Source organism: Danio rerio, chromosome 13 (genome assembly GCF_052040795.2).
Source record: "Danio rerio strain M-AB ecotype USA chromosome 13, GRCz13ab, whole genome shotgun sequence".
NCBI classification, from domain to species: Eukaryota; Metazoa; Chordata; class Actinopteri; order Cypriniformes; family Danionidae; genus Danio; species Danio rerio.
The window spans coordinates 35,331,390-35,350,046 of NC_141033.1; the positions used below are offsets into that span (position 1 = coordinate 35,331,390).

The following is an 18,657-nucleotide window of genomic DNA, read 5'->3' on the forward strand; positions in this document are numbered from 1 at the left end:
AAGGTTGCTGGTTTGATCCCTGGCTGGGTCAGTTGGCATTTCTGTGTGCATGTTTTCCCCGTGTTCACGTGTGTTTCCTCCGGGTGCTCTGGTTTCCCCCATAGTCCAAAGACATGCAGTATGTGAATTGAATAAGTTAAATTGTCCGTAGTGTATGAGTGTGAATGAGTGTGTATGGATGTTTCCCAGAGACGGGTTGCAGCTGGAAGGGCATACGCTGCATAAAACATATGCTGGATAAGTTGGCGGTTCATTCCGCTGTGGCAACCCCAGATTAATAAAGGGACTAAGCAGAAAAGAAAATGAATGAATGAATGAATGAATGAATGTCAATTAATACATTCTTTTCATTGCCTTTAATGTGAAATTAATAAAATTAAACATAAATACAATTAGGATCATAGCCTTGAAGGGACAGTGTCAAAAAGTTCATTCATTCATTCATTTTCTTGTTGGCTTAGTCCCTTTATTAATCTGGGGTTGCCACAGCGGAATGAACAAATAATATATACCGTTTAAAAACATAAATAAAAGTGTGTCAGAAAAATGCTCACTTTAGAAGTAAATTTCAGAGGTTTTTGCATCTGAACTTTTCATGTCCTTCAATTACAAAATTCCCAGCCATTCCAGTCATTCATGTTTGATTTTCTCTGCAGCACAAAAGATGTTTTGAGAAAATTCTGCGTTTTATTAACAGTGTTTACTTATTCATTAATTCCTAAAATAGTACATTTTTTACTTATTTATAAATTCTTAGAAATTAAAACTAACTTGGTTACTATTTATTGGTTACTAATATTCTTCAATATATATATATTAAGGGTGTCACGATCCTCCAAAGTCTCGATTCGATTACATTTTCGATTCTAAAGGCACGATTCGATTCGATTTTCAATTATGAATAATTAATTAATTAATGACCAATTAATTATTTGTAGCCTACCGTTTAAACTACCTGACCTGCATGGTCTTTGTTTTACCCATAAACAAATCATACAGTAAATGAATAAAGGCAAGATACACACATAATTACCACCTGTCAATCACTTTTTCTACGGGACTCGTGAATAGGCAGTGATCTGTGTCGTTATAATGGCGTCGGTAAAAAAAGATGCACAACCAACAGGAACCAGCCAACAGTATCTGAGGTGTTCGCTAAAATGACTAAGTACAAGTGAGTGAAAGATTAAAGCAGTTCTCTGACTGCCTGGACCTGCTGTCTCGAGCGCATGGCTGTGTGTGCGTTTGTGTCTGTGTGGTCACGTGATGTGCATTTTCAGAGGTAGAGAGGAAGGAGGGCTGCTCAGAAATGCTACACGCCACTGTGGATGTCAAATCGTTGTCGTTCTAAAATGCCATTTAAAGACAAAGACAGTGTAAACAGGGCCTGAGTGTGTACTTTTCGCGAGCGGATTTGCAACGGGGGCGGGCGGAGGATCGCGATGCCGGTGTTGTCTATCGGACGAACCGTAGGTAATACGTACATAGCAGAGCTTGCAAAACTGTGTTTTTTTGTCAACAACACGAACGTTGTCAACATAACTCACTTGAAATCCAAAATGCTTACACACCGCCGACTTCATTGAAAGAGGAGAGGGTTTAAGTTCTGTCGACGGGTCTCCTGCTTCTGCAGTTTAACAAGCACTTCAACAAGCCTGTTTTTTTCCCGCTTGGCAAGCCAAGCTGACGTGACATGGGGGCGTGGCAGCATCGACGATTCTATTTTTTGATTCGATAATCGAAATTGAGCATAAATTTCGATCAAAATTTCACAGAAGAAATAAAGTCTTAGAGGTTCGGAAGAACATCCTATTGAGTAATGATGACAAAATATATATAATTTCTGGGTGAACTAGCCTATATTTAAAGAATTTAAAACAATGAATTCCTGTTTTAATATGTTATAAATGTAATTAGTTCTGTTGTGGCAAGACTGAAAATTAGAACAATTAGAATTGAAAAATTCTATAGTATTTGTTTAATCATAGATCTATAAAGGTCTGTGGTTACAGTAATATCTTTTTTGGTGTTGTTCAGCACCAAGAAACTCAAAGGTTTAAAACCACTTGAGGCTGAGTAAAAAGTGAGTAAATTTTCATTTTTATTACAAACTATTCCTTTAATTTAAAATTTAAGACACAATCAGAACCGCACATTCACTCATTTTGGTTTAGAAAATTAATTTAAATCCAATATAAAACCAGTGTTGTCAACCTAGCAGCTTTTCAGACTACGCTAGCAACCTTAATGGTATAAATTTTAAAATAATTATAAAATAAACAATCAAGAAATAAATTTAGCTTTTTTAGACAACTTAGTGTTTCACAATATATAAAAGTTAACTTATCAACTTTAAATATATTAAAGTTGACCAGGTACAACAGTTACAGTAGAGTCATTTGTGTTTAACCACAATAAAGTGAAAGTTTATCAATTGCCTGTATTTTTAAGGCCTGTGTAAACATTTTAAGCAAGGTTAAAGCAATTGGAAGGAAATATTACTACTGCAGTTTTAACAAAGATCAATTGTACACAATGAAGAGTATATACAGCTTGATACGTTTGATTATTTTACTTCTGTATTGTTTGTGTATTTGCTCTATTTATCTCTGCTTATAATTTGTTGATTATTTTTATGCACTACCCTACAACATCATCCCAACCAATCTAAAATCGCAGAAAGTTTAAACATTGCAATGCATGTTTTTTTTTTAATTGTGCAGCCCTAACTTTAAGTAACTTTTAAATAAATTACACAAAAAGGAGGAAACCACTGAACAACTAGTTAAAGATAGAGTTGCTTGTAGTACCCACATTAAATGTGCATTAAGTGATGAAATCAATAATTTTAAGACATCTAGTTATTCGCTAGTACCAATAACTGTTGATCAATTATAGATGCACTCTAGGAAAAAATAAACTGAAAGTACCGGTTATTTTCTGCCAGGACCCTATCTGTTATACTGACATAAATAGTAAATTCAGAAACATTAATTCATATTAGCACCATACTGTACACTCTAAAAAACGTTGAGTTATTTATTTAACCCAATGGTTAAGTTAAAAATATTTGGTGCTTTGATGGGTTATTTTTTAACCTTTATTGGGTTATTTATTTAATAACTCAACCAGTTGGATTCAAAATGAAGAATTTTAACAGTCATCTGATTTAATTGGCACAGAACAGCTGTATTATTATCCGTACATAATGTTGTTTTTGCATTATAAAGCTAATTAAAGCTCTAATGCAATAATGTTGTATTTATTATCAAATTAGCTCTCCGTGTCGTGTGTTTTATATCCGTTTCACCAGCACTCCTAATTGTTGATGCTACCAACGCGCAGTATAGCTGATCAATATTAAACTGATTAAAAGTCTTAAGTGTCTGGAACTTAAAATGTAATGGAAATAAAGCATTTTCTATATTTTTGAAAACTGTATGTTATTTGTTTACACAGCTATACTTATAAAATTAATAGTGGTACTAGTAGTAGCAGGAATAGTAATACCAGAATAAAAAAAATAACATTTAGACAAAATAACCCAATGTATTGGGTAAAATTTTATAACCAAAAGCACTGGGTTAAAATAAAAAATAGTTGGGAAGGTGCTATAATAACCTACAGTTGGGTGATATGTTGGTTTTTTTTTTTTAACCCAAGTACTTTAACGAAGTACACAATTTTTATGCCTGTCATTTCATTACCCACTTTTCTGAGAGTGTTATATTTAACTTTCATTAAAATGCAAAAAAATACTATAATTCACAGCATAAAGTTTAACCGTAGCAGTTAATGAGAAACCTACAATTTGAGTTCAAACACATTCAATCATCTGACATTTTATTTTAAAATAATGTAAAAAAAAAGAATCTATGTAACGTATGACATATATGCAAAATGTAAAAGTTAAAAAGCACTAATAAAAAAACTATTCAACTTTTTTTCCTTGAAATATTCAAGATCCTGTAATCCTACAAGGCCCCTTAGTATATATATGTACACATATATTTGATTATCTTATTTATATTTCGTTTGATTGTACACCCCTGACCCTGTTTTTCTTTTTTTACTTTATTTATTTTGTATTAGTATTGTTCTGTACATTATTCCTTAAGCATTAATAATAATAAAACATATTTTTGCAACAAATCGACATGATACTTTCCCGAAATTATATCCTTAAGGGGAATGTCTGAAAATATAAGCAACTTTACCCCAATGATAAATAAAGCCCGGACACTTTACCTGGCGGTGTTAAGCAGAGGGTGTTTCGTCCCCACCAGCTTCCTGACATGCATGGCCACATTACTGAGCTCGTCACTGAGCAAACAGCGTAAACTCATGAATGAAGTCGGATATCCTACAATCTTCTCCGCATCGGACACCACTTTAGTCCAGCTGGAGGGAGACGGGTTCGAGAAAATACTCAGATGCCTCAGCCCAAAGTAAGACAATCGTGACCTCCAAGCCATTTTAAAACTAATACAATTGAAATACCACTTATTTAAACGCCTGAATGTTCATTGAAACGTTCAGATAAGTTCACAAAAAGATCTGACTCTGTCTTTCACTTATTTGGAGTCATATCCAGCAGTATCTGTGCTCCCCAATGTCACCTCCTTACTGAAGTAAACATCTCCTTCTCTCTTGTTCTTCTGCAAATAAGTCACTTCTGCTGATTGAGCGATAGTCACCGGTTGATGTAAGTACGTTATTCGAAAACGACAGTCCTTGCTTTTAATTAAGTGTCCAGTTTTATGAACTCACGTTTGACAGCTGCACCGGGTCGCCATTTTCTACGAATCAGTTTGCGGCTTGTCGTAAAGACTGAATGATTAACCCATTCGTCACCAAAAACACTTGATTATTTATTTTTTGGATTTATTCGTATTAACAGTAAATGCTCTCTGGGGCTTATATTAAAGTTCATTTATTTGATAATAAATTCTCTGCAAGGACCTAATGACAATGAACACTGAATGTGTAAATGTAACACTGTAATACTGAATATTTGTATTTATTTTTCTTTATTTGCTGATTAATGGATGGTATTAAAAAGATACTTTGAAATGATTATGCCCAATAAATGCCATATATTTTGAAAAGTACGACATTGTGAGGAACAAAAACAGAAATATATTGTATTTAAAATTCTTCATTAACCCTTTACGCTGTGAAAACTCTTTTAAGAAAAAGTGGCTCATACTTAATTAGATTTTTAATAGTTTGAAGTGCTTTAAATATATTGAAATCACTCCATACAATAACAGATAAAGTACTTGCAGCTCAAAATTTGTTTTTATTAAATTACAAGATGAATTAATGTGCCGTTTCCTGTGGTGTAAAGTACTTGAGTAAATGGACTTTGTTACTTCACTTAAGTATTTTTTTTTTTTTTTGGCTACTTTGTACTTGTACTGAGTATCTAAAATATAAGCAACTTTTACTCTCTACTTGACTACATTTTAGATTGAAAACATGTACCCTTTACTCCACTACATTTGAACAGACTCTTATCGTTACTCATTACATTGTGATTGTGCACGACAGGTCGGTATCTATATGCAGTGTGCAGGATGCAGTGTCTACTTTGTTTGCCATGAACCACGAAAATAAGTGCTTTAAGAATTCATCCTCAAATGTGAGAAAACACATTGAGGTAAGAGTCTAATATGAATTTAATGTGAATTTAGTCAAATTATGTCTGACTTTATAATAGTATTATAAGCATAATGTTACCATAAGGTAATACTGTTACTAATAGGGCAAAAACCACTGTGACATGACATGACTATATTGTAGCTTAACTAGCAGTGGTATGCTAATTAGTATAGTTAAGTAAAAATAATGCCCCCCTCTGCATGGTCCGGTATAAGACTCTGACGGTATGATAACCTTGGATAAAAATATCACGGTTTCACAGTAAAGGGATTGCTGCTCTAAAATATGTTCTTTTTAAATGTCTGGGTAAAAACAAACAAACAAACAAAAAAATCCCTTTTAAACACAATATAATTTATTTTGAGAAACATTTTTAATGTTTTGGAGCAGTAAACGTGTCAGGCTAAACTAATTATTGACTTTTGCGGTGTTCATTAAATTTTAATTGAATTTAAAACAGATTTTTTTTCTGCTGAGATATTGCTGTCCTAAAAACAAAACAAACAAACAAAAAAAAAACCTAAATAATAAATCCTACGCATACCTTACGGTATCAGAGAAAAGTTTAACGTTTTAAACCTTGACTTTTCCAAACAAAAGTATACCTTTAAAACGGTAATTGTCCCATGCCTACCTCTGAGACTGAGAGGTAAATCTCTCAGAAAAATGAGAAAATCTTAAATTAAAATATTGATTTCAAATAACTACAATAACACTGATATTTTATCAATATTTCAGAAACCAAATTTAACATTACCAGAATTAAATTTTACACATTACGTCAAAGTCAGTTCTGAATTTTGTTTTACTACTTCTTTTTTTTTTTTTTTTTGAAAAATTGTGCCTTTTTTGGACATTTGAGTTTGACTGAAACTTTTTGTTCTATTTTTTAATCTATTTTGCTCTGGCATTTTGAAACATTGAGGTGTTAAATTTAATTTCTATATCAGGAAATAAAACCTTTCTTGGTGTTCTTTTAGCTTACATTCAGTACGAGTAAAATACTTAAGTAGTTTTAAAATCAGATACTTTAATACTTTTACTCAAGTCTAATTGAAATTGGTCACTTGTAACTTGTAATGGAGTCTTTATAACAGTAAGGTATCTGTACTTTTACTCAAGTATGGTTTTCAGGTACTCTTTCCACCTTTGGCCGTTTCAAAATTCAAAAAATGTTGATCAAATTCACTTTGCAAAACTTTTGCAGCAATAAAATTTCTCAGTCAGAGATCAATTTCCCATGATGTAATCTGATAGTGGGGCATCACAGTGGGGCAGTACGATCGCCTCACAGCAAGAAGGTCACTGGTTCGAGCATCGGCTGGGTCAGTTGGCATTTCTGTGTGGAGTTTGCATGTTCTCTCTGTGTTTGGTCTCTCATGGTCTCTCTGGGTTTTCTCTGGGTGCTTCAGTTTCTCCCACAGTCCAAAGACAAGCGGTACAGGTAAATTGGGAAGGCTAAATTGTTCGTAGTATGTGTGTAAATGGATGTATTTTAGTGATAATCATCCGCTGTGTAAAACATATGCTGGATAAGTTGGTGGTTCATTCCGCTGTGGCGACCCCAAATTAATAAAGGGACTAAGCTGAAAAGAAAAAGACAGAAATGTAATCTGATAGTGTAAATACATAGAAAAATACCCATGAATCAAAAACTCAACTGAAGAAAAATGTACACAGTTAAAGTCAGAATTATTAGCCTCCCTTTATTTTTTATTTATTTTTTATAAATATTTCCCAAATGATGCTTACCAGAGCAAGGACATTTTCACAGTATGTCTGATAATATTTTTTCTTCTGGAGAAAGTCGTATTTGTTTTATTTGTGTCTTGAAAAATATCTAGTCAAATATTATTTACTGCAACCATGGCAAAGATAAAATAAATCAGTTATTAGAAATGAGTTATTAAAACTTTTATAATTAAAAATGTGCTGAAAAAAATCTTCCCTTCGTTAAACAGAAATTGGGGAAAAAATAAACAGGGGGGCTAATAATTCTGACTTCAACTGTATATATAAATTATATATAAATTAGAATAGAGTAGAACAGAACGGAATAGAATAGAATAGAATAGAATAGAATAAAATAGACTTGCACAGAACAGAATAGAGTAGAGTAGAACAGAACAGAAAGGAACAGAACAGAATAGAACAGAACAGAATGGAGTATAATAGAACAAAGTATAATAGAATAGAATAGAATAGAATAGAATAGAATAGAATAGAATAGAATAGAATAGAATAGAATAGAATAGAAAGGAGCAGAACAGAGCAGAATAGAATAGAGTAGAACAGAATAGAATGGAACAGAATAGAATAGAGTTAAACAGAATAAAGTAAAACAGAATAGAATATAATAATAGAATGGAATAGAATAGAATAAAGTAGAACAGAATAGAATAGAACAGAACAGAATAGAATAGAGTTAAACAGAATAAAGTAAAACAGAATATAATATAATAATAGAATGGGATAGAATAGAATAAAGTAGAACAGAATAGAATAGAACAGAACAGAATAGAATAGAGTTAAACAGAATAAAGTAAAACAGAATAGAATATAACAATATAATGGAATAGAATGAAGTAGAACAGAATAGAATAGAACAGAACAGAATAGAACAGAATAGAATATAATAGAACAGAATAGAGTAGAGAGTAAAGTAGAATAGAACAGAACATAATAGAATAGAACAGAATAGAGTAGAACAGAACAGTACAGAATAGAATAGAAAAGAATAGAATAGAATAGAATAGAATAGAATAGAATAGAATAGAATAGAATAGAATAGAATAGAATAAAACAGAACAGAACAGAACAGAACAGAATTGAACAGAAAGGAACAGAACAGAATATAATAGAATGGAATATTATAAAATAAAGTAGAAAAAAAATAGAATAGGGCATAGAATAGGACAGAACAGAACAGAATAGATGTAATCCACGTCAGTGCTGTTTGTTTTTCATTGATCATCATTATACATCATCAACACACCAGATACTAAAATGTTGTAATATACTGTAATTTGGATAATATCTTCTTTACCTTGGAAGGTTGGCTTGTGTGACAGATACATTTGTTTCACAATACTGCACGTTTGATTACACTCACAGCCTTTGATAACAACAATAAAAATAATAATAATAACAATAAAACTGAACAACAATAAAAATGAAACTGTAGCGCAGTTTTCTTCCCTTTCAAACCAAGTCTGATAGTGTTTTATTATTTCCTGTCATCATTTCCTGCCTGTTGTCCACGGCCCTATTAGAACAGACCTGCGACCCATTTTTTTTGGTTGTGACCCACCGGTTGAGAAACACTTCTCTGTATTGCATGTCACTGAGTGATTATTCTGGATTTGTGATAATCCCCATATTGAGCTCATGCCAGTCAAATGAATCCCATGGGATAACAGAGTTAACTTCAGCTGTATCAACTGCTAAAAGCCAGGGGGAATTTCACTTAAGTGCAAGATCCTTAATGATGTCAAAAGCTACATTTTACACAACCTGAATTGTGTAAATGTAAGCCAGTGTTTTTTTTTTTTTTTTCACTGCCGTATATTGTTGGCACTTTCATGTTTTTGCTCAAACCTAGCAGAGATGGCAAGTCTCTATTATGGCCACAATGTTACCACTCAGACAAAAGATAGTTTTCAGGGTTACTGAGTTTGAAGCAGAAAGGAATTGGCATTGTTACTGTATCACATATTTCTTTATGATGATGCTTTTGGGTCACCACAGAGGAATGAACCCACAATTACTCCTGCACATGTTTTAGTTGTGGGTACCCTTTATGCCACAACCCAGCCCTGAGAAAGTGCTTTATTTTATAAGCGTTTGACAATATTAAGATCATTAGCTCTATTGTTTCAAAATAATTTATAGACCATTTCAGTGTGGTCATGTCATTGGCCCATGAACATTTCCTGTTTGTTGTCAAACCATTTTATAACTTTAACAAGAGGCAACTCAAGTCGACATAACATTATTTATAAAAATGTGGACCTTTTTGGACTCTCGGAAGCTATGAAAATTAAAAAATGTAAAACATGAAATATGTTGGGACCATTGCCTTTGTTTACATCTTTCACAATGGTCTTGTAAATTTGTGCTGCCATTTTTTACTTTATTACAGTGTATTCTACATTATATCTCTCTGTTAAATCACTTATTACTGTTGCTAAAATGTCATTTAAATCATTGAATGCAGAAAAATTACTAATTTTAATAAATAACTTCAATAAATATATAGTAGTATATACACATCTCGTTCAAAAGAAGAAAAAAAAATCACACATTCTAATATTTCCTTGGACTGCCTTTTGCTTGTGATTACAACACATTCATTGTGGCAAGGTTTCAAAATGTTTCTGCAATGTCACTCAATCACTTTCCATCAGCTTTTTCCCTGCTTTTCCAGGGGTTGCCACAGGAGAATGAACCGCCAATTTGGAGACACTGCTCACTGCAGAGCCACTTGAGCTCCACCAAGGAAGAGCTTGAGCTTCAACTCCTCCTCCTATAAGCTGTTTTAATGCGTACGCTCCCCCCACCCCTAATCTCAACCCCCAGTGACATCACTTGTAGAAGAAGTGCAAGGAAGGAGGAGCTGGAGATCAAGCTCCCCCTTGCTGGAGCTCAGCTCTGCCCAAGTGGCTCTGCAGTGAGTACCACTTGCCAATTTCTCTGGGAATTATTTTACACAGTGGATGTCCTTCTAGCCACATCCCAGCACTGTGAGTACAACCCTCAGTGTACACACATTCGCACACTACAGCCAATCTAGTTTATTTAATTCACTTGTTTGTGGACTGTGGGAGAAACTGAAGCACCCGGAGAAAACCCACATGACCACAGGAAGAACATGAAAGCTCCACACAGAAAGGCCTCCTGGTCCAGGCAGGACTCGAACATCCAGCGACCTTCTTGCTGTGAGGAAACTGTGTTTACGTCTAACCACTGAGCTGCCCTTCCTCAGCAATGTCACAAGATTTATTCCAGTCCAGAGTTGCATTCTTTTTGCCAATTGTTGTATTTAGTTATCAAGCATATCCTAAAGAATCTCAATAGGGTCAAAGTTTGGACTTTGTGGTGGCCAATCCATGTTTCATGCTCCCTGAACCACTCACATTTTTGAGCCCAATGAATCCTTGTCATCTTGTAATATGCCGGGCCATCAGAGAAGAAAAAAATCTATTTATTGAATAACCTGGTCATTATTCAGGTACTCAGCTGACCTCATTCTTTAGGCACATAACATTTCTGAACCTGAACCTGATCAACTAAATCACATGATACCACCTATTATGCCTAGTGGTAGACACTAGGCATGATGGGTGGATCACTTCATCTGATTCGCTTCTTACCCTGATGCGCCCATGGCTATCATACAGGAACAGGGTAAATCTGGACTCATCAGACCACATGACCTTCTGTCATTTCTCCAGAGTACAATCTTTATCCTCCCTAGCAAATTGAAGCCTTTTTTCTTGATTAGCCTTACTGATAAGTGGTTTTCTTAAGTCGCAATCCCTTGAGTTCCCCTCACATTGTGTGTGTGGAAAGACTCTTACTTTCACTATTAAACATAGCCATATGTTCTGCTTTTGTTTTTTATTATTTGATTTCACCAGACATTTATGTGATCACCACTATACTTACCTTTTTGCTTCGTTAAATCAAGGTGGTCACCTATTTTGAACGGACAGTGTATGTTAACATCTCTCTAAATCTTGGCCCATAGTGCACATTTTTTTATAATCCTAAACAACTGTAGCTTGTCAGACTGCATGAACATGATCCCCATGATGTAACACTTTAGGATCTCAGTTGTCATAATGTCAGATTGAATGACAATCAAGACGTGCCAAACACGAACATGCAAGAAACCTCATCTGGAGTACGACGTCATCCATCCGTGACGCATTCAGTAACCTACGTTCAAAAATAATACTTCACAGCAAACATAAACAATCTGCAGCGTTAATTTCACTCACAGCATGCCTCAATATATAGTAAAACAAGAAAAGAGGCACTTTTCATCATGCTGGTTTGAAGTTGTCATGCTGACTCCATCTTCAGATTCAGCGTTCCTTTTGGTTCTAAATGAGAGCTTCATCATAAGAAAAGTTACACTGCAATCGTCTGAAATCTTTTAATACCGCTAGAATTTCATCAGAGGGAATATCTGATCGCAATGACCATTAATCAGATGTCAGTAAACATGTCAAACCAACAATCAAAAGAAGATTTCAGCATATCAGATTACAGGAATTTCCCAAATTTGTCTCAGACAACCAAATTGTGCCTTAAATCGCATACAGTGTGCTTATAGGAACATTTGGGGATGTTTGAGAGTATATTTGATTAATCATTTTAATTTTAAATGCAAAATAGAGTCTCAAAGTATTTAATTGTATCTCATTGTTTTTGAGTTTACTTCAGCAAATTACAAAGAACAAAGCACTCAAGAGTAAATACATATTTTCAATACACTTAATTAAAAAAACTGATCATCTCTGGCATAACTAAAGATAAAAATTGGATATTCTTTTCTGTGAGTGCATGATCCCTCTGGTTTAACCAGGGATTAAGAGTATAGTAAAGCTGGCTGATTGTAAGGATCAAACTGGCAATTTTGCAGTGTTGATCATAATAGCCAACATCAAGGAGAAAAAACTATAGGTTCAAGAATAATGAGGAAGGCAGGAAGATGCTTCAGAGCAAAGAACCTCTAATGAGTATAGTTAATTCTGTAAGCACAGAGAAACTCAAAAAATAAAAAATAAATAAGGCCCTCTTTGCTCTTCTCTCCCTTTGAAATTCAATAAATTCGACCTTCTATTTAAGACTGGGTTGCATTACTTAAATCAACAGCACATGCACAGGAATCTCAGATTCTTCACTCACCTTTTTATTTATTTTTTTTTACAGTTAACTGTCCCAGAAGTTATTTACTAAAGGACTGCAATGTTCCCCTGACAGACACCCTCATCATCAGAAATACAAGTATTACCAATTTTAATCTCCTAACAGTGGATCATTAAAACTCTTCTTTCTATCAGAGCTTTTAAAGAGTTTCCAGATCATTCCACACCACACCCACGCCATGCTGTTTCTGGGTTTTTGATATCTGACTAGGCTGAAGTAAATGATCTGTTTTTTCCTGAATAGTATTGGATTTGTGAAATGTTGGCTGTTCTATTCTGTTCATTAGCATAAAAGCATAAAGTTCTGCTCATTTGTCAACAAACACTTCCACAAGTTAAAAAATGGATGTTTACTGCATCTATAAATCCTCCACTCAGGCTTTCTAATGGCACTCAATGAAATTATACCGACACCTAAATAATCAACCATCTGCTACATGATTCCTGCGCTACAGTTCTGCGTTTTTGGGTTTCACCTGTCCTTCTTTATTTGCTGCAGTACAGAGTTTGCTCGCTGCTTCATTTGTCTCTTCGATCTCATCTTTGTCATTCTTTCAATTGTTGTCACTTATGATTAATTAACAAATTAAGGCTGTAATCATCGCATTATTAAGAGGTCTGCTGTGCTCCATGAAGTAATTTAATCAAACCAAAACTTCACAGGCAACATTTGTCTCTCTATAGAGTTGTCTTGCTTTAGTAAAACTGCTGGAAATCTAGGCAGCAAGTTACTTCGGTTTGTCTGAAAGTTCATGTTCTAAATAGTGTGGTAATCCTCAAAGAAATTAGTTTTTATATGTATGATTTTGATGCTCAGCTTTTTTTTTTTTTTTTGCACTGACCAATCATTTCAAGTATTATCAGGAGTCACAGGTATTACCCGCTTGTAGGTATTACTCACTGACAAAGTCCAGAATTTGGCCGATATATGAGCTCAATTGTCCGATTTTTGACAGTATGCCACAATAAATTGTGAAAATAACCAATAGAAGAAGGTTTTAAGACTAATTTAATTTGTTATTATTCAAATTTACAAATTCTGACTGAGGAAATGAGCTAGGCAGCAAAACTGTGGCTTGGTGGTTAGCACTTTCACCTCACAGCAAGAAGGTCGCTGGTTCGAGTCCCGACTGGGCCAGTTGGCATTTCTGTGAGTTTGCATGTTCTCATATCCTAATTTAAAGATTCTCGATAGGGTTAAAGTTTGGACTTTGTGGTGGCCAATGTATTATGTGGTGGCCTTTCCACAAAATGATGTCTCATGTGTCATGAACCTTTCACACTTTGCAATTTTGAGCCCAACAAATGCTTGTCATCTTGGAATGTGCCAGGGCGATCAAGGAAGAATAAGTCAATTCATGGTATAACCTGGTTATTATTCAGGTAGCCAGTTGACCTCATTCTTTAGCCACATGACATTTCTGAACTTCAGCATCAACTGCAGCATCCTCAGATCACAGCACTGCCCCCACAGGCTTGCTCTGGTTTCCTCCACAGTTCAAAGACATGCGCTATAGGTGAATTAATTCAACTAAATTGGCTGTAGTGTATGTGTGTGAATAAGTGGGTTTGAGTGCATACCCAGTACTGGGCTGCAGCTGAAAGGGAATCCGCTGTGTGAAACATATGCTGGATAAGTTTGTGTTTAATTCCGCTGTGGCGACCCCTTATGAATAAAGGGACTGATATGTTTAATATGTTTTTATTGGATTTTAATACATTTTATCAGATTCCTAATTGTTTTTTTTTTTTTTTTGATCTCATAACATTCTTTATAAAACTGTAATAACCTAAACGCACATTTCTAAATGAACACTTTGTTGAAAAATAGTATGGTAAGTACTTTGACAAAATTGTGGGACTTATTTTTGCTGCATCAAAAAGTGTGGTTATGATCACCATCCCACAAGCTAATGCAGCAAAGATTAGTGCTTACAATGTCACTAAAATGTAGTATTTGAAGCTCATCATTTAATAGCTCCACTTTTTGAGAAAAAAGAACCACCCCTTTCAATTGGCAGTTGGAATTTAACAAGAATTATTTATATTATTTATTAAATTTCCCATTTATTATATTTTATTAACGTCTACCCCTACCCCAACCCTAAACCTGACTGTCACAGTAATGTAAAAACAGTAGTTGTACCGAGTATAATTTAAGTTATACATTAAATTACTCAATAAATTGTATTTTTTAACGCCCACCCAAACCCTAAACTCAATCGTCACAGTATTGTAAAAATATTAACTATTGTTATAAAGTGTCATAAAAAAACGCTATATTGATGGCTATATTGAAAGCTGCTGTTATACATTTTAGGAAAATCGTTCTGGAATCGTTTAGGAAAACTTGTATTATTTTAGTACATTTTAGTAATTTTAGTTACGAGTTTTGGGTCAAACAGACTTGCAACAGATTAGTGTAAATCACCAAAAATACCAAATTTAATTACTTACAGCTTCCCGGGCCGTTTACATCGAAGTTAATTTTTAGCTGCACAATGTTGTTGTTTCATAACATCTCATTTTTTTTAAGAGGTCATTCCCAACGCTCAACCCCCAACTTGGAGGATCAAGACATACACACATACGGACAATTTAGCTTACCCAATTCATCTATAGCGAGCTGCATGGTAAAGGGACAAGGCAGAAAAGAAAATGAATGAATGAATGAATGAATGAATGAATGAATGAATGAATGAATGAATGAATGAATTCACCTATAGCACATATCTTTGGGTTGTGGAGGAAACCGGACCACCTGGAGGAAACCCAAACGAACATGCAAACTCCACAGAAATGCCAACTGACCCAGGCAGGGCTCGAACTAACTTCTTGCTGTGAGGTGACAAGAACAGCAAATGTAATTAGACTGTTTTTAAAAATTAATTTCTAAGCATCTCTGTCAGTTCGCTCCAGAATATTTGTTTTAGTTTGGGTCAAACTGATTGCAAACATCATACAAGGGTTAATTTCTATTGAAAAAGAAAGACGCCTTCATCTTGGTTGGCCTGAGGGTGAATAAATTGCAGCAACAGCAACTTATTTTATTTCATTTTTAAGTGAACTATGCCTTTAAAAAGCATGAAATTAATTCAAGGTAAAATGAAAAGTGTCTACTTATTAAACATTTGAAAGCAATCTGCAGTGAAAAACCCGCTTACATGTACTTTTTAATTGGTCTTTTTTGTACCTTTGAATTCCTGAAAGACTGAGCGGAGGCAAGGCTGATCCTCATCTGGGGGCTGTTGTGTGTTTCAGTGGAGAGCTGTATTTTGCATAGACCCTGGAGTGATCCGAGTCCCATCTAAAGATAATATGAGGTGAGTTTCTGAATTCATTCGTGGTGTGCATGTGAAATAAAAAGATGACGCTATGTTGGATGAGACTGTACAGCATTTCAAAGAGAATATTGCATTTTTCAAAGCCTCATCTGTCCCTGTGATTGTACGACGAATGTTTATTTTTCGCAAACCAGTGATGGATTCGGCATCCAGCTGTTTTACATCTACTTTTAATTCCTTTTGTAATACTTCCCTCTCATAGAAATCCCATAAGTATCTTTTTGAAATGGAGACACACTAACACACACATTCTCACACACACACAAACACACGATGCACACACAATATAAACAAGCGGGGATTACAATGAGAACAGAAAAGGCTGATGTTGTCTCATGACCACACTTTTTCCACCAGGCGTTTCCCGAGAGATGTGAATTCCATCCTCTAATCTTATTTGTCATTGCATATTAGAGCCTTACTTGTGTTTACAAACCATATTCCTCTGCACTTGATACACAAGGCTAAGAGCTATGGAATCGAATCGGAATGAAAGCCAATCCACGCTGGAGAAAACACAGTTTGGCCTGTTAGAGGAACGGGCTGAAGCACCTCCTTTAGTATCAAGAGGGGTAACAGTATCCCTTCTAGAATGTAACTGTTTATCATGGGCTAATGTTCGGCAGGGGCTGCCAGAGCTGTGTGTGCTAAACAATGCACTCATTCAGAGCGTCGCGCATCTGCTAGTGATCTGGGACGGGACGTCGATACGCTCTCAAGGACGACGGCCTCTGGTCCCATCCAGGGGAGAAAGGAGGTCTCGTGCCACCGTATGTGCCATGCTTGAGAGCCACTACACCAGTGGGCTGGAGATGAACAAAACCAGAGGGAGGGGAACTGAAAGGGATGTTTTTAGGGTTAAATGTACTGATTGTTCTCTTTCATACACAAAGACACGCACAAAAAATAACTGTCTACTGTTTACTTGACTTTCATCTTCATCGTTACAGTTCATTAACTCTTTCTGTTCAGACTTACGGGCTCCATCTTCTCTCATAGAACACTGTGTCTTTTGGAGAGCAGATTTACCCTAATATCGAAGGTGTGTGACATGATTGGTTTTGTTGCAGGTGAATATTTGGTGCTCTCTGGTTCGCACACAAGGTCTAGTTAGATCGATCTGCTGGACATCAGGTGAAAATAATAATGTGTTAAATACACAAGATCAAATATATTTTTAATCAACATTTACACTCACCGGCCACTTTATTAGCTCTATTAACTGCTCTTTAACGCAAATTTCTAATCAGCCAATAACATGGCAGAAACTCAATGCATTTAGGCATCTCGACATGGTCAAGAAGATCTGCTGCAGTTCAAACTGTGCATCAGAATGGGGAAGAAAGGAGATTTAAGTTACTCTGAACATGGCATGGTTGTTGGTGCCAAACGGTCTGGTCTGAGTATTTCAGAAACTGCTAATCTACTGAGTTTTTCATGCACAACCATGTCTAGGGTTTACAGAGAATGGTCCGAAAAAAAAAGTCAGAGGAGAATGGCCAGACTGGTTTGAGCTGATAGAAAGGCAACAGTAACTCAAATAACCACTATTTACAACCGAGGTATGCAGAAGAGCATCTCTGAACACTCAATGAACAATGAGGCAGATGGGCTACAGCAGCAGAAGACCACACCGGATGCAAACTGAGGCTACAATTCGCACAGGCTCAACAAAATTGGACCATAGAAGATTGGAAAAACGCTGTTTGATGAGTCTCAATTTCTACTGCGACATTCGGATGGTAGGGTCAGAATTTTGGCATCAACAACATGAAAGCATGGATCCATCCTACCTTGTATCAACAGTTCTGGCTGCTGGTGGTGGTGTAATGATGTGGGGGATATTTTCTTGGCACAATTTGGGCCCATTAGTACCAATTGAGCATTGTGTCAATGCCACAGCCTGCCTGAGAATTTGGCCACCTTCAATACCTTTTCTCGGTGAAAAATTATGTCCCGGTCTGCCCCTAGATATGGTGGAACAGGAGATTCGCAAAATGGATGCTAGCATGTGCACATGGACCAAAATCTCTGAGAAATATTTCCAGTACCTTGTTGAATCTATGCCATGAAGGATTAAGGCAGTTCTGAAGACAGAATTGGGTCCAACCTGGTAGTAGTAAGGTGTACCTAATAAAGTGGCCAGTAAGTGTATATTGCACTTCATTTGATCCTTGAAACCCATTTTAACTCATATGAAATGAATATGAGTGAATTCTGTGGTTTTTTTGAGTTTTTTTTTTCTTTTTCTTTTTAACAAATGTATGTATTTTCAGTCATGTTTGTAATGTTTGTTTAATTTGGACACAATAATTTCTTTTTTGTTGTCATTCTTCAGTAAAGAAGCATTTGCTGGTAAAGGGCAGATGGTCTTACATCATCAAGTCTGTGAAAAACACTGAAAAATCAAGCTACATTTATTGAGACGTTTTTGTGGGACCCCATACGACCCAAGCAGTCGTTACGCAGACATAAATCTCAATCTCTTGTAACAGATTTGTTTGGCCTCTGTTAAGTCTTTGTCTGTCACTCATGCACACCTTCAGAGTGGGTTTTAATTACCTGAGGAAATCTGTCTCATAAACACCAACACCCATTAAGATAATTCCACCCATTGAAAGATGTTTAATTAAAAGGAAATGATTAGGACCCCTTGACTGTTTTATTTCCATTAATTGTCTAGTGTGACAATATCAAGCACCCCCTGCGGAGCG

At 35.4% G+C, this 18,657-nt stretch overlaps 2 protein-coding genes across 5 annotated transcripts in view; one reads left to right on the forward strand and one right to left on the reverse strand.

The window, feature by feature from the left end:
* pdss2 (prenyl (decaprenyl) diphosphate synthase, subunit 2) overlaps positions 1-4,789 on the reverse strand; it is a 65,624-nt gene extending 60,835 nt beyond the window's left edge. The window contains exons 1-2 of one of the 2 annotated variants that reach the window (XM_087277787.1): positions 4,575-4,734; positions 4,249-4,464 (exon numbers count right to left, since the gene is read on the reverse strand). In XM_087277787.1, the coding sequence (XP_087133913.1) occupies positions 4,249-4,464; positions 4,575-4,588 (230 nt within the window). In that variant the 5' untranslated portion in view covers positions 4,589-4,734. 2 annotated transcript variants of the gene reach the window in all.
* LOC147834238 (uncharacterized) overlaps positions 1-18,657 on the forward strand; it is a 92,648-nt gene that overhangs the window by 71,438 nt on the left and 2,553 nt on the right. Inside the window, exons 4-5 of one of the 3 annotated variants that reach the window (XR_015506183.1) lie at positions 10,091-10,406; positions 15,861-15,922. Coding sequence is in view for 2 of the 3 variants with exons in the window: in XM_087279559.1 (XP_087135685.1) it covers positions 10,091-10,195 (105 nt within the window). In the remaining variant the exon portion in view is untranslated. Of the gene's footprint in view, positions 1-10,090; positions 11,274-15,860; positions 15,923-16,569; positions 18,591-18,657 lie in introns of those variants that run through there. The other 2 variants (XM_087279560.1, XM_087279559.1) reach the window with 2 other exon arrangements.